Raw genomic sequence first — 25,209 nt, forward strand, 5'->3', positions numbered from 1 at the left:
TTGCAGGTCATACACAAATAGACCATTTCTGTAGCACCCATTCACCTTTACTGTTGAAACATCAGAGCATCTATAGACAGTACATAAATGAATGTTCATGGATGTGTTACAGTAAAACTTTATTTACAAAAACAGGTGGCAGGCAGATTTGGTCTGGGGACTGTTGATTACCAACCATTGATCTAGAGGGATGCTTTTCTTCTCCTTAAGCTTTAAATTAATTGATTCTTTTTATAAGTCATTGAGGGAAAAGTAAACACTGAGATACTCAAGACTTGAGGTGTTTGTTTTTCCTCCCGACATTATTCTTTGTTTTGGTTATACTTGAGATAGTATCAGATATCACTCACACTGGTTTATATGCCCTCTGCTATATATAGCACACTGCTTAAATTCTTTCTAAAGTCAGAGCAGAACTAAAGATGCCCTCTCCTTCTGTTTTATCCTCTCCCTTTTCCCCAGTCTTAAGAGAAGCAGACATAATTTGACCATGGTCAGGCCTCATTGGATGCAACCCATCTTCCCCCAACCCCCTTTTTAAAAATATTTTATTTATTTGTCAGCTCACAAGCAGAGGGAGCGGCAGACAGAGCAAGGAGCCTGATGCGAGATTCGATCCCAGGATCCTGGGATCATGACCTGAGCCAAAGGCAGACACTTGACCCACTGAGCCACCCAGGCATCCCAACCCATCCCTTTTTGTCTTGCAAGAGTTGACCTGCCATCTTCATCCATGCCTTTTCCTCCAAATCTTTCGTTAGGCGAGTGAGTTACAGACTTGATCTGCTCACTAGGAGAGTATAAAAAAAACAAGAGTGAATAAAATTCCTGTGACATAGTATATAATATAAAAACACAGAGCATCTGGGACGCCTGGGTGGCTCAGTGGGTTAAGGCCTCTGCCTTCGGCTCAGGTCATGATTCCAGGATCCTGGGATCTAGCCCCCCATCTGGCTCTCTGCTCAGCGGAGAGCCTGCTTCCCCCTCTCTCTCTCTGCCAGCCTCTCTGCCTGCTTGTGATCTCTGTCTGTCAAATAAATAAATAAAATCTTAAAAAAAAAAAAAAAACATACACAAAGCATCTCATGCATGGTTTCCTCCCCAAGTTATAATTTAAATGAATGCCTTACTGGAAAGGCAGCCACAGTCTAAGTCTTATTTTCCTAATGACAGTTTCCCAAATCCATTCATCACAGATGAAGAAAGACACTTAGCTTAATGATAAATATGCAAGAACCCCTTTCTGTCTGCTCTGCAGGATTGCTGACTACCCTTGGTTTCAAAGCGATAGAGATCTAATTGTTTTTACTGCATCCAGTGTTACATAGCTGATGACCACTACATATTTGTGGAAAAAGTGCATGCTTTTAATCATCTAAAAACAGATAAATTCTAGTGGTAGGTAGGTATATATATGTAACTATTATATAGGAAAGTCTGTAATCTTTTATACCCTTAAAATGTATAAGCAACTTTATTTACTCTAAAAACCATGTAGTGGTGTACTACAAATAAATTGAGTACCTCCCTGCTTCTGGCTTTCTAGCAACTCACTGCTAGACAAATACAAATAGATACTTGAACCTAAGAAAGTACGATTAGGCCAATCTATCTCAGACTAGAAATTCATGATAAGTTTTCCAAACGTTAAAAAAATTTTTTTTACAGAGACCTGGATTAGCTGTAGTATAATTCTATTAACATAAAAAAATAAAAATTTACTGCATTTGGAGATAAGGTTCAGTAAAGAAAACCTAATTGTAAGATATGAGGAATTTGGAGAGACCAGAAATGAGAGAGATTTCCTATGCTGGTTTGGCCCTAGAAATGATCAGTATCAATGATAGAAATACAGCAAATTAATCCCTCTTTATTTATGTTGACTCTTTAATTAAAACCAAGAGCTTTTGCTTTGACAGAATGAGAAGTTTTATTGTTTTATTTTTAATTTTTTTATTTCCTTACTTAGGATCTGAAGCAGCCCATGGCTGAAAGGAAATCTCAGCTCAATGCTCTTGCTTTTGATACTCAGTTCTTTATCTCTGAGCACGCCCAGGACCTATCCCCTCAGCAGAACCGGCAAATGCTGAGCCTTCTGAGTGAACTGCAGAGGTCCTTCCAGGATCTTGTGGAGCAGACCGCAGCTCAGATGGATGCCTTGCAGGGCCATTTTCAACAAATGGAGCAGGCAGCCCAGGTCAAGGTCAGACTGAACCAGCGGCTGGGCTCACTTTGTCTTTTGGGGTACCTTCTCTGTCCTTGAGATTTCTGGTCAGACTCCATCTGTCCTGATTCTAGGAGCCTGTATTGACCAATTTTTGAAATTTCATTTCCTCCAGACCATTCTGTTCCGGTCTAGGAGGCAGCTGATCTGGCTGTATTTCTTGCCATGTTTTTGGTTTTATGTGTGCTGTGAGAGAATGTGCGCGTTTACGTATGTATGCACGTGCAAGTATTTTCCTTTTAGTTAGACTTGACCCTCACTGTGTCTCATTGTGTCTGACTTCCAAACAAAAGTCATATCCTTCGTCCTTATTTCTACTCCTTTCTCCCTCAGCATTCTTTTGACAGCCATTAGGAACAGTTAGGTATTCTGAGCTCTTGAGAAGAATGGTTCTGAAATGAATTTTATTCTGGAGCTTTTCACATGATTAACAGTAATATTCTTTGACCGCTTTCAAACAGCTGACAACGAATTTTTTATCAGAATCGTATTAATTTTTTAGCATTTTTAAAATCATGATTAATTTCTAGCACCTTTCTTTACACTATGATGCCCAGTGCTCATTCAGTTATGGAAAACAGGGTGTAGAACTAGGTGTTAACATTTTTTAAAAACATCCTACCACCATCTGTCACAACCCTCTTATAGCAAAACTCAACATAATTCCATTGATGGTAACATCATAACCTAAGAATACCAAGAATGATGCTTAGGCATCTTTGTTGTTTGAACAGTAGGTTGGAGTTGAACAAGATGGTATTAAAATGTCATTATCAAAAAAAAAAAATGTCATTATCACCAGCAATCTATCTCAGGGTCACCTTTATTAAATGTTGTGCAAAGTTGAATGGAGCCTTTGAGTTAGGCTCAGCCAAAATTAAGTTAGTCAATTCCGTATGTCCCCACATTCATTACTGCTTGTTGTTCCAACCGTACTGAATTGAAATAAAATACTGATGCAGCCCTTCAGGTTACTTTCCAAATCTGAAAATTTGCAATATCCTCACTTGGAAACATATATAACATGGTGTAGTCTGTGGATAATTAATGAAATAGCATTGGTCTGAGGCACTTTAAGACCCAGCCTGGATCCAGGGTAGGCCCCTGAGTTGCAGCAAGTGGTACAACTGCATGTGAGCATTCTCTCTAAGCGCATAATTCCACAATATTTATTAACCTTGTTATTGTCAGAAATGCTCTGCTTCTCTCTATATTTGCCCTGAATGCATGTGTATGTCTGTGTGTTAACTTGTTTGCTTTGCTTTTTTCAGATTCAGTCTGCACCCATCCTAACCCATGGAGATCCCGTTTTACAGCTGAAGAGCTCTTAGGAGTTCTCTTCCAGAGCCCTTCTATTTGTCCTAAAGAGGGGGAGAGAGGGCCAATGTGGGCACCTGTTTGTAAGTGCAGGTGACTAAACACCATCAGAAGGTAGAAACTGGTGGACAGTGTTCTAGAAGGATGGTCAGGAGAACACATCATGCTCAATGGCTCAATTAGGTGCTTCAGTGTCATATAGTCGAGATGAGATTCGGAGAAAGGATCAGGCACAGAAACATATTCCCTCCCTCCCTGTGGCCCTGACTTTTGTCTTTGATATCACTTGTAGACACCTGAAGGAATGAGCCAGTTGCTATTCTTGGGCAGTTTCCTTCTCAAAATAGCCAAGCCGCTCATGCCTGGCATGTAATCATTCCATTTAATGGGTATCTGCATTTATGAGATGTTTGATTTATAAAGTTAGCTCAATTATTAAGAAGCTCAATTAGCTTATGAATTATCCAGATTCTTGATTCCCGCCCCCCTTAATGCAGTCCTTCTAATATTCTGTATTTTAACTTAGTATGTAGCATATCCTCTAGTTCTGGTGGAGGACTTGATCATAACCACTAATTTATTATTATCTCCATTATCATTTATGAATTTGAAGCATCTGGGCTCTCTGTTCTCCATTTCCAGGGCTAGTAACAGTAGTCTGGAAAGGAACTCCTAACCAAAACTGGGGAGTATTCTCACCTGAAATTACCCCTGAATAGAATCCAAACTGTTGACCCAAATCAACAGACTGTCCAAATGAGGGGAGCTTTCTGAATATGACTTCTGTGCTTTTTCCTGTTCTAGTCTCTCACCAACTCTTCCATTCTTAAGATATAACCTTTCTGTTTTACATTTCAGGGAGCTATCTTGTATTTGTAAAATGAGAATTTTTAATCATCTCTTGACCCCTTTGCATTTTAATTAGACCCTGCAGAAACAGCAAAATACCTGTCACCAGAAACTAGAGGATCTTTGCAGCTGGCTAGGACGGGCAGAAAGTGCATTGGCAGGCCACCAAGGTAGAGCTACCCAGCAGGATCTCTCTGCTTTGCAGAAGAACCAGAGTGACTTGAAGGTCAGTATGAATTAATTCACTTTTCTCTTCCTTCAGCAAGTCTTCATAAAGGCTTACTATGTGCCAGGCACAGTGCTTCATGCTGGCAACATAACGGTAAATATCTCTGTTCTCATGAAGCTTAGAGTCTAGTGGGAGAGACAAACATTATACAGATAAGCACTAAAGTGAACATGTAATTATTAACTGTTACATATTTAGGGGCACCTTGGTAACTCAGTTGGTTAAGCGGCTGACTCTTGATTTTGGCTCAGGTCTTGATCTCAGGGTCTTGGGATCAAGCCCCATGTCAGACCCATATCTTGCTGGGCCTTGTAGTCTGCATTAAGGATAAGAGTGGTGGATGCCTGGCTGGCTCAGTCGGTAGAGCATATGATTCTTGATCTTGGAGTTGTGAGTTCTAGCTCCCCGGTGGGTGTAGAGATTACTTTAACTTTTTTTTTTTTTTTTTAAGATTTTATCCATTTATTTGACAGAGAGAGAGATTACAAATAGGCAGAACAGCAGGCAGAGAGAGGGGGAATGAGGCTTCCTTCTAAGCAGAGAGCCCGATACAGGGCCCGATCCCAGGACCCCATGACCTGAGCTGAAGGCAGAGGCTAAACCCACTGAGCCACCCAGGTGCCCTAGAGATTACTTAAAAAAAAAAAAAAAAAGTTGCCTTGGTGGCTCAGTCAGTTAAGCATCTGCCTTTGCCTCGTGTCATGATCCCAGGGTCCTGAGGTCAAGTTCTGCATCAGGCTCCTTGCTTGGTGGAGAGCCTGCTTCTCCCTCTGCCTGCCACTCCCACTGTGCGCTCTCACTCTCTCTCTCTCTTTCTCTTTCTCTCTCCCCCCGCCCCTGATAAATAAATAAATAAAATATTTAAAAAAAAAAAAAAAAAGCTGAGGAGTGATAACCAAAAGAGTATAAAGGACCAATCAAGTCTCAACTCAGCTAGAATCCTATTGTCAACTCCTTTGTATAGAAGAATGATCTCTTTGAGAACAACTCATTACAAAATAAACATCATGTTTATGGACAGTCTCCTTTTTTGTCTTCATTAAATATTTGCTTAGAAATTTAAATTTTGCTTAGAAAATTAAGTATTAGAGGGGCACCTGGGTGGCTCAGTTGGTTAAGCATTTACCTTCTGCTCAGGTCATGATCCCGGAGTCCCAGGATCAAGCCCCTGCTACCTGCTCAAGCACTACCTGCTCAGCAGAGAGCCTGCTTCTCCCCCTGCCCCTCACCCCGCTCATGTGCTCGCTCTCTCTCTCTCACTTTCTCTCTCTCAAATAAATAAAATCTTAAAAGAAAAAGAAAATTAAGTGTTAGAATTCTATTTCTTAAGTAAAAAAAAAAAAATTCTTGGAAGTTCTTATCTGCATTGGTTTAGGCCTAAACCCTAAGCAGATTACAGTCAGGGACACACACCTGGTGCAGGTGTATGTCATCCTAGCCGTGCCATCTGTGTGCTGTTAGCAGCCTTAGAAGAAGGAATGTTGACATCTCTGCCCTCCCTGTGTTCATGTGTTAAGGATTTACAGGGCGATATTCAGAATCGGGCCGCCTCATTTGCCAGTGTTGTCAAGGACATCGAAGGCTTCCTGGAAGAGAACCAGGCCAAGCTGAGCCCCCATGAGTTGACAGCTCTTCGGGAGAAGCTTCATCAGGCTAAGGAGCAGTATGAGGCTCTCCAGGAACGGACTCGGGTGGCCCAGAAGGAGCTGGAGGAAGTGGTTACCTCAGCCGTACAGCAGGAGACTGAAAAGGTAACCAGACTTCTTTGATACATGGTATTTTTCAAAAAAGAAATTTTTGGCATCTGGCAAATGAAGAAAAGGTAATAAGGGGAAACTGCCTTACAGAGAGCATAGAATCATAAAAAGAGGCTACTTCAGGAGCTGGTCTGTGATTTGGGAAGAAACATCCTAAAGAACTTTAAGTCAGGAATAGTTGATAGGAAGTTCATATCACCCACCCCACTCCCAAAGAAAAAATATTTTTACTCTCTGTGTACTCAGTACTCTAATTGGAAGATCTTGGAAAGAACGTAGTGAAGAAGGGTAGTACCTTGGGGAGGAAAAAGCAAATGGCACATTTCAAACATGAATCTAGATTGATAATCCAAGAGCACAAAGAGGAAGTATCTGGGGAGTCTCTGTGTGCCTCACACTATCCCCAGGTTGCCCTTGCAGATCAATGGAAACTGAGGCACTGGGATAGACCTAGGAGAAGGTAAAGTCTTAAATGTTGTTCTGCACCCCGCTCAGCCCTGGCAGATTGAATTAGAATCCTTTGTCTGGCCATGGATTCTGACACAAACAGGGGAGATAGAAAATATGGAAAAGAGAAATAAATTACCTGAAGGGGAATTCTGAAATATATGAAGGTATCACTTGGCATAACCTGTTTAATTAATCACGGTACTTGAACAGTCAGAAAATGGAATTCAAGAGGCAAGTTTTAGGACTCTGTCTGGCAGAAGAAGGTTGGGAGAAGTCTACATTTCCCTTAGGGAAGGGCAGCTAGTAATCGAGAGTGACTATACTGTTTGTGACCCTGCCAAGCCAGGCCGTCGCTTCTGCACACCTATGAAGGATTCCATGAAGCCTTGCTGGGCTGCCAGGACTAAATCATCTCTTAAAGCCTTTTAAATCCTGGGTTTTGCCACCCCCACCCCTCCCACGCACATTATCGTAGGCAGCAAAGCAAGGTTTATCCCGCAATAGCAAAGTGGTAGTACAAAGCTCTCGAGGTGGGATGGGACCCAAGGGGATTGCCCTCCCCACCTTTTTAAAAGCAGTGAGATACAGACAAAAATCTAGAGATTGTTTTAACTAATTGTTTTTCAACAGATGTAGAAGATGCTCATTCTTTTTTGTGGATGCAAAGACCATTCGTATGTAGTCTTAGAGCTTCTCTTCTTTAGCATCAAAGTCTTACTTTTTTCTTAACCTTTGTTTGTATAGCTGAGTATCTAAGGCCTTCTCACTAGACTCCTTCTGTGGCTTTCAGAGTAAAGCAGCAAAGGAACTGGCAGAGAACAGGAATAAGATTGATGCTCTCCTGGACTGGGTAGCTGCAGTGCGATCTGAAGGACAGATGGAGCAGCTGTCCGGAACTAGCCTAGGGAAAGGAGCCTTTGATACCACAGATGCTCACAAGGGGGCGAGCCAAGCCCCAGAGGAACTGGACAAGCAATGTGAGAAGATGAAGGTGAGAATGTTAGCCTGTCTTCACTCTGCTGGGCACCTCTCTGCTGCCCTGGGCAAGTGACCATAACCACCTTGCCCCTAAATCCAGTAAGCACAGTAAGTATGTCTCAGTTCATGCCCTCTTTGATACCTCAGCAGCTTTGACACTGTTAAAACACTTTCTCCTTTGCTTTTCCAAAGCGCTACTCTGCCCTGGTAATCATTTTTCCTTTCCTCTGGCCAGTTTGTGAGATACTGCTGTGCTTCCAGGAGGCAGCCACAGCCTCTTCTCATCTTTCAGAATATACTTCCTTTGGGTAGTTCTATCCACTCAAGACATTTCAGCTACCACCTGTACTGGAGAATTCCATGTATGTGTCCAACCTAAATGCCTGTGCGGAGCTTCAAACCAGTACATAAATCCATCTGCCTGTTTGTAACTTGGAACCACAAGCAGTTCAGCCTCAAAAAATGGAGCTTCAGTTTCCTCTAACATACCCTCCACCCCATCAAACTTGTTCTCCTTCCTCTACTCCCACTTCATTGCCAGAGCTAGACATCATCTTCCTTCCCCTCCCTACTCTCCTGTATCGAATCAGTCATCAAATCCCCTCTTCTTAGATCTCTTTCAGAGTCATCCCTGCTTCTCTGTTTCCCCTGAGCTATGATTGTGGTTTGGACTACTGTCATCTTCCATTTGAGTTGTTATTGCAGCTTCAACTGGTCTCCTTGCCTTGTGCCTTCTACCCTCCCTCCTACACGACTAAGTGATCTTCCAAAAATACAATATCCTTGATTAACCCTTTTTTTAATGGTTTCCTGTCACCCTCAAAAAACCATTCCTTACTCCCTCTTTATCTCTACCCATGTATTCATTATTCAGCAAATATCGAGCACCTGCTGTATGTCAGGCATTGGAGATAAACCAGTGAACCAACCAGAGGAACTGTTTCCTAGGATATTAACTGGCATATGCAGGCATACTTTATTGCATGATTGAAAAACAATATGTTTAGGGAAATTAGAAAACACATGGATCACCTATTTAGTAGTGACACCTTTATAGCAAAGAAAATTTGGCTTAGTTAGAATGCTTCTACTGAACAGCCTATATCATTGCTTTGTTTTGTATTAATAGGATTTTTCCCTCTTGCATGCTGCTGTTATGCTTAGAGATCCATTGTAGGGTATCCCCCAAAGCTGTGGCAGTCATAACAGCACAGAGAAGAGATGTCCTACTGTCACAGGACTGCTGGCAATAGTCAGCCTGACCAGGGAGCATCTCCATCCTAGGAAGGAGACTGCCTTACTTGTGGGTGGATGAGAATGGGAACACCTGGGGGATGTACAGACAAGCTATGGTACTACCCCTTACTATCTATTTGAGAAGGAAAGATTTGTCACCCTAGCTTCCCTGAGATAATGTTGGAAGCTGATGCTATAGGTTGCTGATTCAGGTTGAAACTGGACAGTGTTCTGGAAAAAATTAGGCTATTGTCCTGATCTAGGAAGTTGCATAAACGGTTTAGGTAGGCAAGAACACTGACTGAATGCCCACTATTGTCTGTTAGACTCGGGAAGAACATTTTATTTTTATTTAAAATTTAAAATGTATTTATTTATTGGGGGAGAGAAAGCTTGCATACAAGGTGGGGGAGGGGAGAGGGAGAGAGAACCTCCAGTAGACTCCCTGCTGAGTGTGGAGTCCCATGACCTGAAGATTGTGACCTGAGCCGAGATCATGACCTGAGCTGAGATCATAACCTGAGCCAAAATCAAAAGTCAGATACTTAACTGAGCCACCCAGGCACCCCTAGACTCAGGAAGAACATTTTAAGAAACAAAACAAAACAACCACAACTCCCTAAAATAACTTACATTCCATTGAAATAGAAAAAAGGTCCATGTGTAAGCACATAGACATAGCACATACAAATAAAAAATACAAATTACCTGTGCTCCAGAAATACAGCTTACTCTCCCTGGAATACAAATTGTTTCTTTAAAGGATTAATTTTCTAAGAACTTTCCTAGGTGAGACAGTGTTCAGGGATATTTCACAGCTAATGGAGACTTCACAGCTAAGTAGTTGCAGTTTTTATATTGTCATGTTTGGCTTATCCAACTTACTCTCCCCTTCCATTAATGTGGGTAGTTATGAGCTGGCCACTTGTGCCTTCTCTTACTTAGACTTAGAATGGTTTAGTGAAGGGGCGCCTGGGTGGCTCAGTGGGTTAAAGCCTCTGCCTTCGGCTCAGGTCATGATCCCAGGGTCCTGGGATCGAGCCCCACATCAGGCTCTCTGCTCCGTGGGGAGCCTGCTTCCTCCTCTCTCTCTCTGCCTGCCTCTCTGCCTGCTTGTGATCTCTGTCAAGTAAATTTAAAAAAAAAAAAAGAATGGTTTAGTGAAGAGAGCCAGATTCTAGTCTTAGTTTGTCCCTTAACTGCCTGCATGACCTTAGTCAAGACATGTAACATACATAGATATTGTCTGCTTATATTGCCATTTGTGCCCCAAATCACTTGAGATATTATATATGAAGTCTCTTAGAAAACCCTAAGATCCTACATGTATCAGTTCAGCTGGGACTAGTATATGGCATAAGGCTTAGAAAGTGAGAGATATTGAGAGATACTGATTTTTGAACAACTGGAAAAGTGGCCTATTGAGATCTCTCTACTTCTAACTGTAGACATAACCGAATTTTTGTGGTATCCCTACTGATCATTCTTTGTTTGGGGGGAATTTTTTTGCCAGGCCCGTCACCAAGAATTGCTGTCTCAGCAGCAAAATTTCATCCTGGCCACCCAGTCAGCTCAGGCCTTCCTGGACCAGCATGGCCACAATCTCACGCCTGAGGAACGCCAGGTGCTACAGGATAAGCTAGGGGAGCTGAAGGGGCAGTATGCGACTTCCCTGGCCCAGTCGGAGGCAGAGCTGAAGCAGGCTCAGACACTACGGGACGAGCTGCAGAAGTTCCTACAGGACCATCAAGAGTTTGAGAACTGGCTGGAGCGGTCTGAGAGAGAGCTGGAGAACATGCACAAGGGAGGCAGCTGCCCGGAAGACCTTCCCTCCCTGCTAAAGCGGCAGGGGAGCTTCTCAGAGGACGTCATTTCCCACAAAGGAGACTTACGATTTGTGACTATCTCAGGGCAGAAAGTCTTAGACACAGAAAACAGCTTTGAGGAAGGCAGAGAACCATCAGCCACTGGAGCCTTAGTGAAGGGCAAGCTGAAGGATGCAACAGAAAGATACACTGCTCTCCATTCAAAGGTACCACGAGAATCCTGACGGCCTCTGCGGGGGCAGTCGTGGGAGCCCTCACACAACAGTGGGTAGTTGCTGGGCTTAGGATAAGAACCTTAGGACACAGTGAGTGAGCTGAATTGTATATTGACCACAGGCAGAATGTTTTTATGAGCTCTGCAAAAATGTAAAATGTGGAGGCCCATGGGCTAATGCTGGATCCCAGCAGTATCAGGGGTATGTCACTCTGGTAGGGAAGGTGGAGGTGCTTGCCCTCCTGTACCCTGACCAGCAGACGTGGGCTCCCTAGAGACACAGTACAGCTTCCAGGGGAAGCTGGAACCATGTACACAGTCTCTATTCCTGCACAGAGCATCTAGGGTACATCCTTGCCTTCCTCCCTATCAAAGAACTCCTGTTAGCTCCCAAACTGTAGAATCCATTCAGTTCTTACCTGTCTTCTGCACTTTGCTAACATCTCTAACCTAGCCAAAAGGAGCACTCTGTACCTCCCAGTCCTTTTCTACCTTAGCCTGCAACCTGATGTGTAGTTCTTTGGTGGCTTGCCCTATACCTCACTTAGTCTTCATGAGTATATAATATAAAGTTGGGGTGAGTGGTATGGATCAAACAATGAAGGCCCAGCTTTCGGAGATGGTTGCTACTCATCTGTTCCTGGAGGCCTGGGTGCTACCCTTCACTGTGGTTAGAGTGAGATCCTGTAACAAGGCCAGACTTTTCTTTCTTTCTTTCTTTCTTTCTTTTTTTTTTTTTTAAGATTTTATGTATTTATTTGAGAGAGAGCATGAGAGGGGAGAAGGTCAGAGGGAGAAGCAGGCTCTCCGTGGAGCTGGGAGCCTGATGTGGGACTCGATCCCAGGACTCTGGGATCACGACCTGAGCCGAAGGGAGTTGCTAAATCAACTGAGCCACCCAGGCACCCAAGGCCAGACTTGTCTTTGGACCGTGCCTAGGAAGCTGCTGTCTTTAGCCGGACCTTGCTTAAGCCTGCTCTCCCTTTTTTCTCTGGCACAGTGTACACGATTGGGCTCTCACCTGAATATGCTCCTAGGCCAGTACCAGCAGTTCCAGAGCTGTAGTGACAGCCTGAAGGCTTGGATGCAGGCCTGTGAGGCCAGTGTGGAGAAGCTCCTTGCAGATACTGTTGCCTCAGACCCTGGCGTTCTGCAACAGCAGCTTGCAACTACAAAGGTAGGCCGGGACGCAGGCTGTTCTACCAGATGGATAGAGTACCCCGAAATAAAGCAAATATTCATAAAGGCAATGGTTGGGATGCCTTGGACCAGATCTGATTCTTAAACACTTAATTCTATCATCTGTGGGTATGAATAAACAGAAGTATTCTTCGTAGAATATTCATAGTAACAGTATGCTAAGTAGCCCTTGGTTCCTAGAACCAGCTTTGATTACTCAGAGGTTTTACTTTTGGCCTTTTTCATGGACAAGCAGCAGTTGCAGGAGGAGTTAGCTGAGCACCAAGTCCCTGTAGAAAAGCTCCAAAAAGTAGCTCATGACCTCATGGAAATTGAAGGCGAGCCAGCCCCAGACTGCAAGCATGTTCAAGAAACTACAGGTATGAAGCAGCAATAACAAGAACACTCCCTTAATTTCCGTGCATGCCACTGTTTTGTAATACGTCAGACTGTATTGTACAAGTATGTGTGGTGCTGGCTAGGGGCCGGGAACACAAACAGCAAGAGCTTACTCTCCAGCGAACTTTGTTCTTGTACCATTGAAGGTCTTCAGCCCCTTTCCCCAGGCATGCTGCCCTCCAGCCATGCCCTGCTTCTTTCCTTTCCCAAGTAAACTAGTCATTTCCTCATTACTTTACCCCGAAGTTTTCCCTGTGATTCAGCTGCTAACATTTATTGAGAGTTTTAGCATGTGTGATGAAATCTTGCTCAAGCTCCTAGATGTACCTGAGCGGTTACTTCCTTTGTAAAGTCCTGGCCACCACCTCCAAGCCCCAAAAGAAATAAAAGATAAGAAAGAATCATTCTTCTTTCAGCCTTCTCTAGTACATTACTCTTAGCGTCAGTATAGCACTTGCAGTTTTATTTTTATGGCTAGTTGTGATGTACCCTTTTCTGCCTATGCTGAATGTTTACAGTCTTAAGTTTATAGAAGCCAGGGACTTACCTTACTTATCTTCAGTCCTCAGCATCCAGCACAATTTCTGGCACTTGGTAGGGGCTAAATGATGCTTTGTGAATTTGGCTCAAATACAAATGCACTTTAAGCTTATCCCTTCTATTTGTCTTAATGTCTGTTATTATTGTGATTAACACGTGTGATTTATATACATTGTTTTTAAAAGCACGACATGAAAATAGTCTCCGCTCTCTTCTCATCCTTGGTTTTCCAGACTCCATACTCAGCCGTTTTCAAAGCCTGTTGAGTAGCCTGGCTGAGCGCTCTGCTCTGCTGCAGAAGGCGATTGCCCGATCTCAGAGTGTCCAGGAAAGCCTGGAGAGCTTGTTGTGGTCCATCAGGGAAGTTGAACAAAACCTGGAGGAGGAGCACGTGGCATCCCTGTCCCTGGGAGTCATCCAGGAAGCCCTGGCCACTAATATGGTGAGACCTAGGCCCAAGAGTTAGCGTCAGTGGCGTATTTGCTATGTTCCGTGATTGCATCATTTTGAAAAAGTATCAGGAAAAGAATTCATTTCCATGAATCCTCTAATAAGACTTTAGAGATGATGACTAATCCACGTAAAGACATTTCTACCCAATTTCTAAACCATTTAAGCTTGAGGAAGAGTGGCTCAGTGAAGTCATTAATGGAATGCAGTGGGGAACTAAGGAGATAGATGTTTGTATTCCAGAGGCTCAGTCCTTTGTAGTCCTGCCTTCCTTGAGCAGGTGAGCCGAAATTACTAGAAAATTATTGGTTTGTGGCTTGAATATCCTAGGATAAGTGAGCCAGGAGCTGACCGACACATTTTTTGGTGACAGAAATTGAAGCAGGACATTGCTCGGCAAAAGAGCAGCTTGGAGGCCACCCGTGAGATGGTGACGCGATTCATGGAGACAGCAGACAGCGCCACAGCTGCCGTGCTGCAGGGCAAACTGGCAGAGGTGAGCCAGCGCTTCGAACAGCTCTGTCTCCGGCAGCAAGAAAAGGAGAGCTCCCTGAAGAAGCTTCTGCCCCAGGCGGAGATGTTTGAACATCTCTCTGATAAGTTGCAGCAATTCATGGAAAACAAAAGCCGGATGCTAGCTTCTGGAAATCAGCCAGATCAAGATATTGCACACTTCTTCCAGCAGATCCAGGTGAGACTCTATCTGCCACGGTGGCAGAACAAAGAGAAAAGAAGGGCAAGGAGGGGACCAGCAATCACGGAGTGCATAGTATGTCAGTCAGTCGTAGAAACTCTACCTACATTCTCTTAAAGAGTTATCACAACCAGGGCCGCCTGTGTTGCTCAATCAGTTGAGCGTCTGCCTGTGGCTCAGGTCATGATCTGAGGGTCCTGGGATCGAGCCCCGCATTAGGCTTCCTGCTCAGTGGGAAGTCTGCTTCTCCCTCTGCCTCTGCCTGCAGCTCCCCCTGCTTGTGCATATGCTCTCTCACTCTCCCTTTCAAATAAATAAATAAATAAAATCTTTAAAAAAAATTATCACAACCACCCTGTAAACTAGATACTGTTTGTCCATTTTTTTAAAAACACCTTAGATTTATTTTTCACGCATTCTGCATGTTCAACCCAGATCAACGGGGCTATTTAGCTCATCATGGTCACTCAGGGATCAAGTCATTGCTGACTTCATCCTGCCCTGCACCTTCATGACTACCGCTGCAGCAGGGAGAGGGCATATCAAATCCATTTTCATTTCACGAGTTAAAGCAGGTTTCACACCTGGCTTTCAAGGGAGTGGAGAAATGTGTTCCTACCGTATACCTAGTAAGTGCAGTTAGAAATGTTTGACAAAGAGTCTTACCTACGACAGATACAGAGACACCTGGAGTAGGATTGTAGGTCAGAGTGTATGCCTATACTTAATTTGACCAAGGAGTGGCCACCTTGGCTCCAGGTGCCCACATTTCCACCTGTAGGAACTCAGCATTCCTATGTCCCCACATTGGTGCCTTGGGATTATCCAACTAACTTTCTCTGTATTAAAGTGGGATCTCATACTTTGGTTTGCTATCCTTTTTGAGTTTTGTTTTGAGTGATTTCAGATGTATAGAAAAGTAGAAGGAATGGTACCAGCATCCTTCTCACCTAGATCCCAGTCTGTCAGGATTTCACCGTTTTACATTCCCACCAACAATCCATGAAAGTACCTGTTTCCCCTGCAGCCTCACCAACAGAACAGCATTTGAGTTCCTGTTAATCTGATTGATACAACATAATATTTCAATGTGGTTTTTATTTTTATTTCTTCTCTCATGAAGTTGAGTATATTTTTATACATTTAAGGGACATTTATTTGCCAACTCTTGGTTCATGGCCTTTACTATTTTCTGTCAGGAGTTTGTTTTGTTCTTTTCTTCTTTCAATTTACGAGAGTTTTATATTAGGGAGATTGGTTCTTTATGTGTGATATGTTGAAAATCTTTTTTCACAGTTGTCTTTTGTCTCTGCTTATAGGGATTTTGGCCATGTAAAAGGCTTTTAAATGTTTACATAGTAGATTTTATCACTTTTTATTGAACATGTATTCTTTAAAGTCTTTTACCACACCCAGGTTTGAAAGAATTCACCCATGCTTGCTTGTAGAATTCAAATCATTTCTTTCTTTCATTTACGTTTGAATCTTTTAACATTTCAAGTTTATTCTGAGATAGAGTGCACAGCATGAATCTAAGTTCTTTTTCTGAAGGTCTCTCTAGTTATTCCCAGTATCATTTCTTTGAAAAGTCCATCTTTTCCCCAGTGATTTGAGAAGTCATCTTTATCAGATATAGAATGTCCATGTGGACTCAGGTCTGTTTCTGGATTTTCTGTTCTGCTTTGCTGGTCTGTCTGTTCATGAACCAGAGCACGCTATTTTTTATTCTAGAGCCTTCATGGTATGTTTTACTATCTAGGAGGGCTAGTCTCTCTGTCTTTTTCTTTCAGGATTTTCACACCAGTAACTGTACATTTATTTTTCCATGTGAACTTTAAAATCAACTTTATTAGGGTGCCTGGGTGGCTCAGTGGGTTAAAGCCTCTGCCTTCAGCTCAGGTCATGATCCCAGGGTCCTAGGATCGAGCCCCGCATCAGGCTCTCTGCTTGGCAGGGAGCCTGCTTCCCTTCCTCTCTCTGACTGCCTCTCTGCCTACTTGTGGTCTCTGTCTGTCAAATAAATAAATAAAATCTTTAATAAATAAATAAAATAAAATCAACTTTATTAGTCATAGGGGAAAATTGGTGTTTTTTTGAAAAATTGGTATTTCTATTTGGATCATGTTAAATTTATTTATTCACACATGCATGTATGCACACATACATATGCACACACACATATCTTTATGGATGTCTTTCCATTTATTGAGGTGTGCTTGTGTCTGTCAGATATTTTAAGGTTTTATTCATAAGGGTTTTGCATGTTTCTTGTTAGTTCTTAAAATTGTACCTTTTATGCTGTATATTGTAAATGAAGTTTTCACTCTTGATTTTATGTGTTGGTTTTATATCCTGCTACCTTATTGGATTACTTCATTGTTTAATTGTATTATTGATTCTCTTGGGTTTTATAAGTATACTTCCAGATAATCTGCAAATATAGTCTTACCTCTTCCAATTTGTATGCCACAGATTATTTTCTCTTACCTAATTGCATTGGCTATTATCTTGAATACAGAGTTAAATAATAGTGGAGAGTGTATATTTGCTCTGTTTTACAGAAGAGATAGGCTATAGGAGCTTAGAGAAATTTAGTAGTTTAAGATCATAAGCTAGAAGTAGCAAAGCCGTGATTGATTTTCAGGACTCTTTTTGACTCCGGAAACCTCCATTCTTTTCATTCTCTCATGCTGCCTCCCAAACCTTTGAACATTTGTTTAAAGGAGACAATATTCTGGGGGCACCTGGGTGGCTCAGTTGTTAAGTGCCTGCCTTCGGCTCAGGTCATGATCCCAGGGTCCTGGGATTGAACCCTGCGTCAGACTCCCTGCTCAGCGGGAAGCCTGCTTCTCCCTCTTCTACTCCCCCTGCTTGTGTTCCCTCTCTCACTGTCTCTCTCTATCTGCCAAGTAAATAAATAAAATCTTTTAAAAAATAATAAAGGAGACAATATTCATTTTCAATTCCTAGCCACTCTCAGGTGGCCTGGAAAAATTCTCCGTATTTATTGCTTTGATCTAGTAGTTGACCCAGTGAGCATGCCTCTTTTCTTGTTCCCTCTTGTCCTACAGATTGGGGGTCTTACCTCCAATTTAGTATAGATACCTATTTTTTTAGAGTGTATTTATTTATAACGATCAGGGATTTAGTACATTTTCCTGTTTGCTTAACAGGAGCTCAATTCAGAAATGGAAGATCAACAGGAGAACCTTGAGACTCTTGAGCACCTGGTCACAGAACTGAGCTCCTGTGGCTTTGCACTGGACCTATCCCTACACCAGGACAGGGTACAGAACCTCAGAAAGGACTTCACAGAGCTACAGAAGACAGTTAAAGAAAGGTGAGTTTTCATATGTGTCGGTCAATTGGGAAAGCTCATTTTTTTTTTGCTATTGAATAAAATTATTTTCTCTTCTTCTTTTAGTAGAAAAGATGGCATCAGGAAGTCTGCTACTGAGTCGCAGGAGATTGGAAAGTGCCTCTTTTAGGCAAAGCTATTTAATCTACTTGGTGCTTAGTGGTTTTCTATTACTAAATCATGAATTCCTTCTCAGTAATGGGGTTCAGTTTCCCTCTGTACAGTCAATAGCCCAGATCACCTGTACCTAACAGAATAAATGTGGGACAGCAAGTAGGATTGTGACAGAATTTAAATAAAGAGAAAAATTGGAGAGACTTTCCAGATGTGATTAATAGTTATATTGGTTCTCTTTCTGCTTGCTTTGACCACATTTAAGTTGTTTTGGAGGAGAGTCTGGATTCTTCTTTTAAGGGAAACATGGGAATATATGACAGACGTGGCTGATTTCAGATTATCTGCTGACTGTTGAAATGCCATGATTGCATTAGAAAACCTCACATGGGTTTAGGAGCTTGATAAGACTTCCTCTCTTGGTTTAGCCATATATAATCTTGATTTGGCAAGTGACTGCCTGAGGAAAGTGACTGGAGGAAAGCAGTTGCTCAAAACAACACTGTAAGCCCCAGGTTACTTAGTGGAGAAAAGGGGCACAGAGGCCAGGAAAGCTTGTTCTTCCTCTGTATTCAGGGCCATTTAGCTGTAGGAAGAACTAGGATCTCTGGCTTGAAGTTTGATAGATGTGGCCACTTCCAAAATTTAATTTTTAAATAGAATTCTCCTTTGTCCTTGGCTCATTTTACCCATTTGTATGCTTCCCCCCCCACACACAAAGATTCTACTTATTTACCTCTATCTCTAGGGAAATAGAGGATGAGCAGAGGGGAGAGAGAGAAGCAGGCTCCCCGCTGAGCAGAGAGCCTGATGTGGGGCTCCATCCCAGGACTCTGGGATCATGACCTGAGCTTAACCAACTGAGCCACCCAGGAGCCCCTAGTGTGCTAAATCTAACATTCTCTGAGCCTCCGGTTCAGCGTTTTGTTTGCTAACAGGATTAGCATTTGAATTAGGCCTTGAAAGAGTCAACTACCTAAAAAGTGACAGAGCTGGACTTGAGATCCAAAGCCTACATTCTTTCCATTGTATCATTGCACCTAAATAGCAGGCTTCTTTTCGTTTCTCTCACTTTCACTTTAGCCTGGAGTAAGATTGAAGACTCCTCTCCCCAGAAATGTCCAAACAAGGGCAACAGATTCCTTAGTTTGATGTTCTCCTACATTGTATGTGCTGATTTAGCCAAAGCTGCTGTGGAACAGATTATGGGAAAGAACAGGCCCTGTAAGGAAAAGATGCTTAGAGTCCCAGGATGAGTGTAGTTTTAGTTCAACTTGACATCTTTATGAAGCTTAGTCTGGCAAGTAACAAAATGCCTTCGATGTTGTTGACAGAGAGGAAGATGCGTCATCTTGTCGGGAGCAATTGGATGAATTTCGGAAGCTGGTTAGGACCTTCCAAAAATGGCTAAAGGAAACTGAAGGGAATATTCCACCTGCAGAGACTTTTATGAGTATGAAAGAGCTGGAAAAGCAGATTGAACACCTGAAGGTAGGTGAACCAGCAGAGCTCCAGGAGCCAGGCTAGACAGCAGTTTGGAAGCTTGTGTAGCCAGGGAAGTGATGTGACAAGTCCAAGTTACCTTCTGCATCAGGATAGAAATCCTTCCATTTTCTTTATGTGATTCACACCTACCCCTACCCAAGCACTGAGCACCAAAATGTCTCCTATTTAAAAACCAAAACCAAAAAAGTAATCTGGGAATAAGATCTATTAGGTTTCAGCTGTTTTTCAGATGTCTCTCCTGCTATGGTGGGTCATGAAAAAGATAGTTGTTAAAGTCCAATCCTTGAGAAGCTTACACTCTTCATGTGTGTTTGAGAATTAGAAAGTTATGTATGAGCAAGTGACCAGATGCATGATCAGGAAATTGAGGAAAGAAGAACTAGCTCTATAGCTAAGAAAGAAAAAGTTAGAATCAGATGGTTGGATGGTACCTTCCAGAGTAGAATCAACCTTTCTTCCATCCCCGGCAGAATTCCTTCTTTGAGTCATTCAGCCTCTGCTTGCGCCTCTAACACATCTCTTCTTTTTGTTGAAATCAAGCCACATCTACCTCTAGCTACTGCTTGTGCATTCTCCTTATTTGCTTAGTAAAGCAGAATTTATTTTCAGCCAGATGACAGGGAAAGAGTTTGGTTGCTTTCACAGAGGGAGTGCCAGGAGCATTTGCTATGAGGAATCCCCTAGGGCAGAGGCTTTCCAGTTTCTAGGTTCACAGTGTCCTTAGTGCTTCAAGAAATTATTCAGGGTTCCTCTAGGCATAAAAAAGAAAAGAAAGAAAAAACTAAAAAGTCTCACTTGCTACCTGATTAGGTCTCAGTAACTTCATAGTGGTTGTTCACATGGTATCCAACAATGTCACTGTACTTCCCTCAAAAATTTAAAATACCCTGTGAGTTGATGCCTGGTTTGCTAACTATGGCTCTTTGGAATCTAGAGTGATTAATAAAGTAATTGATAGTTGTGAATTCACAAGGCTCAGTTTGCAGTTAGGCAGCATGAGCATGGCTCTTTCTCTGCTTCTGGGCAGTTTAAAGTCAGAAACAAACTAAGTAGATTGTCAGGGAAATTCAGTGTGGAGGAAGGGATTCAAGGTTAAGAAGGTGCCCCTGCTTTGGAATTAGTGGAATGCTACTTCTGTGACAGGTGATCCACATCTAGAGACAATATGACCTACTTACTCAGATGCCTTTGCTTCCTAATGGTTTTCTATGGTAGTGAGAGCTCCGGCTTTAAGAGCAATATAAAAGTTACCTTGAAAATGCAAAGTGTAGCCTATGTGATTCTGTGTATTTCTCTTCATCTCAGTATCTAGCTCCACATTTTACTCTCCATTTGCCATTTCCTTTCTATTCTTTACATGCATGCCGTTCCCTTTTACTACCTTATTCCTCACTCAAAGCTGCCCTCCCTCTAGGCAGAGTTAGATGTGTCTCCTCTTGTGCTCTCAGAGTTTTCTGACTGTCTATATTTCTGTAATAGCATTTATCACATTATAATTCAATTGATAATCTGACTTCTTAGTTTTAGGAACTGTGCCATAATCCTATTTTGTATCCTCAGTGTTAGGCATGATGCCTAGCCTACCGTAAGGCTTGATAAATAATTGATGAATGAACGAATGAATGGGAAGATCCTGAATATTCCAGGATATCGTTCTTTCACATCATGGCTGGCTAAACCAAGATCTTGCAGTGGCTGAAAACACAAGGGTGGTCACTTAATGCTTATCAGAAGTTTAGGGGGTATATGTATAAGAGCAGGTGTCCCTACTGATGTGAAGAATGTCCACAGATGTCACTTACATTTAGCTGTTATGTTAACAGGATCTTCTAGATGACTGGGCCAGTAAAGGAAGTTTGGTGGAAGAAATCAACTGCAAAGGCACTTCCTTAGAAAATCTCATTGTGGAGATCACAGCACCCGATTCCCAAGCCAAGACAGGTGAGTATAGGCTCTTAAAAATGCAGTAAATAAACATCATTCTTCCCTTTGACTGTTGGCCTTTGGTTATGACCCTTTATTTAATAAAAGTCAGAATCAAGGTTGATATGAGAATGAAAGGGAGCGATCCACAAGCAGTCTTCCCCCTCAACCTGATCTGTTCCCTGTTTGCTAGCTGTATAACTTTGCTCCATTTTGCAGAATTCCTTCCTGTAGTGGGAAAAAGTTAAGGGACTAGTTGGCCTAAATGAACAGAGAAGGATTAAAATAAGATTTCCATCTCGGCAAGTTTCTTTTTTTTAAACATGGAAATGGATGGCTATGTATCATCTTTAAACTAGAGTCAGCCCTGGAGAGTCTAAGCAAGACATCTTGAGAGAGACTAGGTATTTAGGAGTCAGTGTTGTTCTATCAAAGACTGCCACAGTTCCTGGAAGTGAATACAAAGATTGTGCCCAGATGTATGAATAATCTCTGGTGGCAAATTAAGTCTTTCAAACAAAATCCGTATGAGCTTACAGTCACTTTCTGGTTTTTTAATTGGCATCTCATAGGTTTTATTGCCAGACTGTGTTAGTGTACACCTATGAATCACTTCAGTTGTAGGGCAAAAGTTTATTTTTTCCTCCTGAGAACAGCCACTTTTCTGTTGAAGTTTGAAGATCTCTTGGAACTACCCAGAAATGACAACATTTCAGGGAATTGGTAATTCTTATATTGCAACACATGAAACCTCTAAGTTCAGGGACTTACTAGTGTGTGACTACATTAGGAGTCAGCAAGCTTTTTCGGTAAAGGGCCATATAGTAAATATTTAAGGCTGTGAGCCACATGGGCTCTGTCACACTACACATCTCTACTACTGGAGCACAAAAACAGTCATAGACAATATACAAGTGAATGGATGTGGCTGTGTTCAAATAAAACTTTATATACAGCAATAGGCAGAGGGCCAGATTTGGGCAGGATAGTTTTTTGACTCCTAGACTAGAGCATTGGTTTTTCAAACATTTTAAAACACTAAAATATTTTTTTAAATAATCTCAAATAGAACTCTACTACATAAAACAGATACAAATGATATTTTGTTGGCATAAAGTTCCCTTATAAGAAAATTTATAGCACTTTATCTATTATGAAACTCATCAGTAAAAACATTAAGACTATTTTAGGGAATATAAAGTTTTTTTCTTTTTAATATTTTATTTATTTATTTGACACAGAGAGAGAGAGATCACAAGTAGGCAGAGCAGCAGGCAGAGAGAGGGGGAAACAGACTCCCCGCTGAGCAGAGAGCCTGTTGAGGGGCTCGATTCCAGGACCCCGAGATCATGACCTGAGCTGAAGGCAGAGGCTTAATCCACTGAGCCACCCAGTGGCCCTGGAATATAAAGTTTTGACAAAGGATTTTTGGATGATAGCTTTATTGTGAGATTTATTTCTCCATTTTATTTGGTTGCATTTTACTCAGAAAATACAAGTCATGCAGATAAGTAGTTGTAAAGGATGACGAATGTTTTACAAGTTCACTTTACAGTTCACCTGTGTCAGAAAAGATTGTCAAAGTCTTGGAAATGGACAACAGAAAAGTATGGGGTGTCCTTTCAGTGAAGTGTTAGGCATTGTCTAATAGGTTTTGGGGAATTATTTGGTTCTGAGTGTGCATCTTTAACTGTCTGTTTACTAAACTATTATAGAGTTTTGTAGATAATTGATAGTAATGTAAGTGATATTTGTCCATAGCAATTCAAGTAAATTTTGCCCAATGGGAAAGATAATCTCAAGTATTATTGTCTTGTAGATTGCTTACCAGTTTCCCATTAATTACTCATTTATTAATTTCCTCAAGAGTTATGGGGTAGAAATTATACATTTAATACAGGTGAAAGAAGAGGACTGAGGGGGCACAGTAACTAAGATGTCACCCACTATGTAAGTGATGCAGCCTAAATTCAAACACAAATATACTTGATTCAAGGTGAAAAAAAAAGTTCACTTTATAGTCTCAGAATACTCCTCAGTTAAACTGAACTAGAAGCTTGAAAGTGATGTAATAAATTCTTGTTTCCAAGTTAAATCACCAAGAATTTTAATGAAGAATCACATTCTTTTCTTAAACATAGAAAACACCTAAAACTGGCACAGAGGACAAAAGCTTGCCTATAACCTGACATCATCATAACCTGACGTGTTAAGAATTCTGTTACCAGGGCGCCTGGGTGTCTCAGTCTGTTGAGCGTCTGCCTTCAGTTCAGGTCATGATCCCAGAGTCCTAGGATCGAGCCCCACATTGGGCTCCCTGCTTCCCCCTCTCCCTCAGCCTGCCTCTCTGCCTACTTGTGCTCTTTCTCCCTCTGTCAAATAAATAAATAAAAATCTTTAAAAAAAAAAAAAAAGAATTCTGTCACCACATGGTTCTGCCCTAATGAGAGCCTGCTTTGAGTAGATGCACCTTAGACTTTCTTGTCACTTTCTTTAATAAATACACACGTGCTGTAATGTCTTTCTTGGTACGAGCGGACACATGTAGGTTTGACTCCTGTCAAGTGCGGGCAAAGAGTTACAGCTTTTCTAATCAGTGACACTCAAAAAGAAGTTTAAATGTAGGCAGGGAGGTACAGGAGTTATTTCATTCTCTCCCCAAAGCAGCATACATTGGTTGTATCTAGTGAGTTAAGATGTGGTGTTCAACATAATCAAATGTGTATGTTTTCTTGCCATTTCTAAGTAGTCAGAAATATATTCTGAAGATTAAATCTAAACCAAACATTTACAGAGTCCCTAAAGCACCACCTTTGCTGCTTTGAAGATCACTAACCTGAGTGCTCTTAAAGTTCTGTTCTACCTCTGAAAAATCATGAATATTACAGTTCTTGACATTTGTGTAGCTCTTTTTGTTTCATAAAGTGCTTTCATGTACACTCCCTCATTACCTCTCTCTGGCGACCCCATCAGCGCTGACAGGATAGCTAGTATTATCTTCATATACTAGAGAAGACATTGAGGTCTATCTGTAGACTAAAGCTCACATACCGAGTGAGCAACGGTCTTGGCCAGGACCCTCTTCTCCCAATTACTAGTCCAGTTTCTCTTTTGGTCATCCCCCTATTGCAGTGGAATATGATCTTTTTGTTTGATCCATTTTTTCACTGAAAATACAGTAATATTGGGGTGCCTGGGTGACTTGGTCAGTTAAGTGTCCAACTCTTGATTTCAGCTCAGGTTTTAATCTCAGGGTCCTGAGTTCAGGCCCTGCATTGGGCTTCGCACTGGGTGTGGAGCCTACTTAAGGAAAAAAAAAAAAGAAAGTACAGTAATGTTAGCATTTAAAAGTTCACAGTTACTATATTTTGATATATAACCTTAACATAAACTTTTCCAGTGAAATCAGTGCACATGAGAGTTTTATTCTCTCCTTGTAATGTAATATTATATCATGACTATTCTTCACATTTCTGTATAATTTCTATAATTACATGATCTGATTTTTATTTAACTTGAGACACTCCTAAAATACAAGGAATCAACATGGGGAGAATATAGGTGAAATCATGGTAATTAGAAACAGAACCAAAGGCCCAAAGCAGAATTTATGGGAATATTTATGAGTCAGGTTTATTGGCACTTAGAATTTCTGTTTTCTGGTGGGGAAGGAAAGCAGAAAGTCATGGAAGAAAAGACAGAGAATCTGCCTTTTGAAGCAATATAAGGACTCATTTTGGATGTCTTTATTAAAAGACTACTGCTTCTTCTGTCCTTAATTACACTCATTGTTCATTTTTATCGAGTTGAAGGACACTGATGTTAAAGTTGAACCTTTTTGGCTTTATTATTCTTGTTCCAAAGTGTGGCAGACAGCACAGATTATAAAGACATAATCATTTTATCAGTACTTACTTTGCAACATTGTGGCAGGATCCAAAGATTTCAAGTCAGAGATCGAGGAAG

At 41.6% G+C, this 25,209-nt stretch overlaps 1 protein-coding gene across 28 annotated transcripts in view; it reads left to right on the plus strand.

The window, feature by feature from the left end:
- The window catches only part of MACF1 (microtubule actin crosslinking factor 1), a 337,353-nt gene that overhangs the window by 220,921 nt on the left and 91,223 nt on the right, over positions 1 to 25,209 (plus strand). For 23 of the 28 annotated variants that reach the window (XM_032877332.1, XM_032877340.1, XM_032877337.1 and 20 more), the window contains exons 40-51: positions 1,970 to 2,203; positions 4,467 to 4,616; positions 6,137 to 6,370; positions 7,617 to 7,817; positions 10,554 to 11,072; positions 12,081 to 12,257; positions 12,516 to 12,639; positions 13,432 to 13,640; positions 14,022 to 14,339; positions 17,516 to 17,682; positions 19,149 to 19,305; positions 21,144 to 21,261. In XM_032877332.1, the coding sequence (XP_032733223.1) occupies positions 1,970 to 2,203; positions 4,467 to 4,616; positions 6,137 to 6,370; positions 7,617 to 7,817; positions 10,554 to 11,072; positions 12,081 to 12,257; positions 12,516 to 12,639; positions 13,432 to 13,640; positions 14,022 to 14,339; positions 17,516 to 17,682; positions 19,149 to 19,305; positions 21,144 to 21,261 (2,608 nt within the window). The remainder of the gene's footprint in view (positions 1 to 1,969; positions 2,204 to 4,466; positions 4,617 to 6,136; positions 6,371 to 7,616; positions 7,818 to 10,553; positions 11,073 to 12,080; positions 12,258 to 12,515; positions 12,640 to 13,431; positions 13,641 to 14,021; positions 14,340 to 17,515; positions 17,683 to 19,148; positions 19,306 to 21,143; positions 21,262 to 25,209) is intronic. The other 5 variants (XM_032877354.1, XM_032877355.1, XM_032877357.1 and 2 more) reach the window with 1 other exon arrangement.

The sequence above is a fragment of the Lontra canadensis genome, unplaced genomic scaffold, assembly GCF_010015895.1.
Source record: "Lontra canadensis isolate GAN:19392208 unplaced genomic scaffold, GSC_riverotter_1.0 scaffold60, whole genome shotgun sequence".
Taxonomy (NCBI): Eukaryota; Metazoa; Chordata; class Mammalia; order Carnivora; family Mustelidae; genus Lontra; species Lontra canadensis.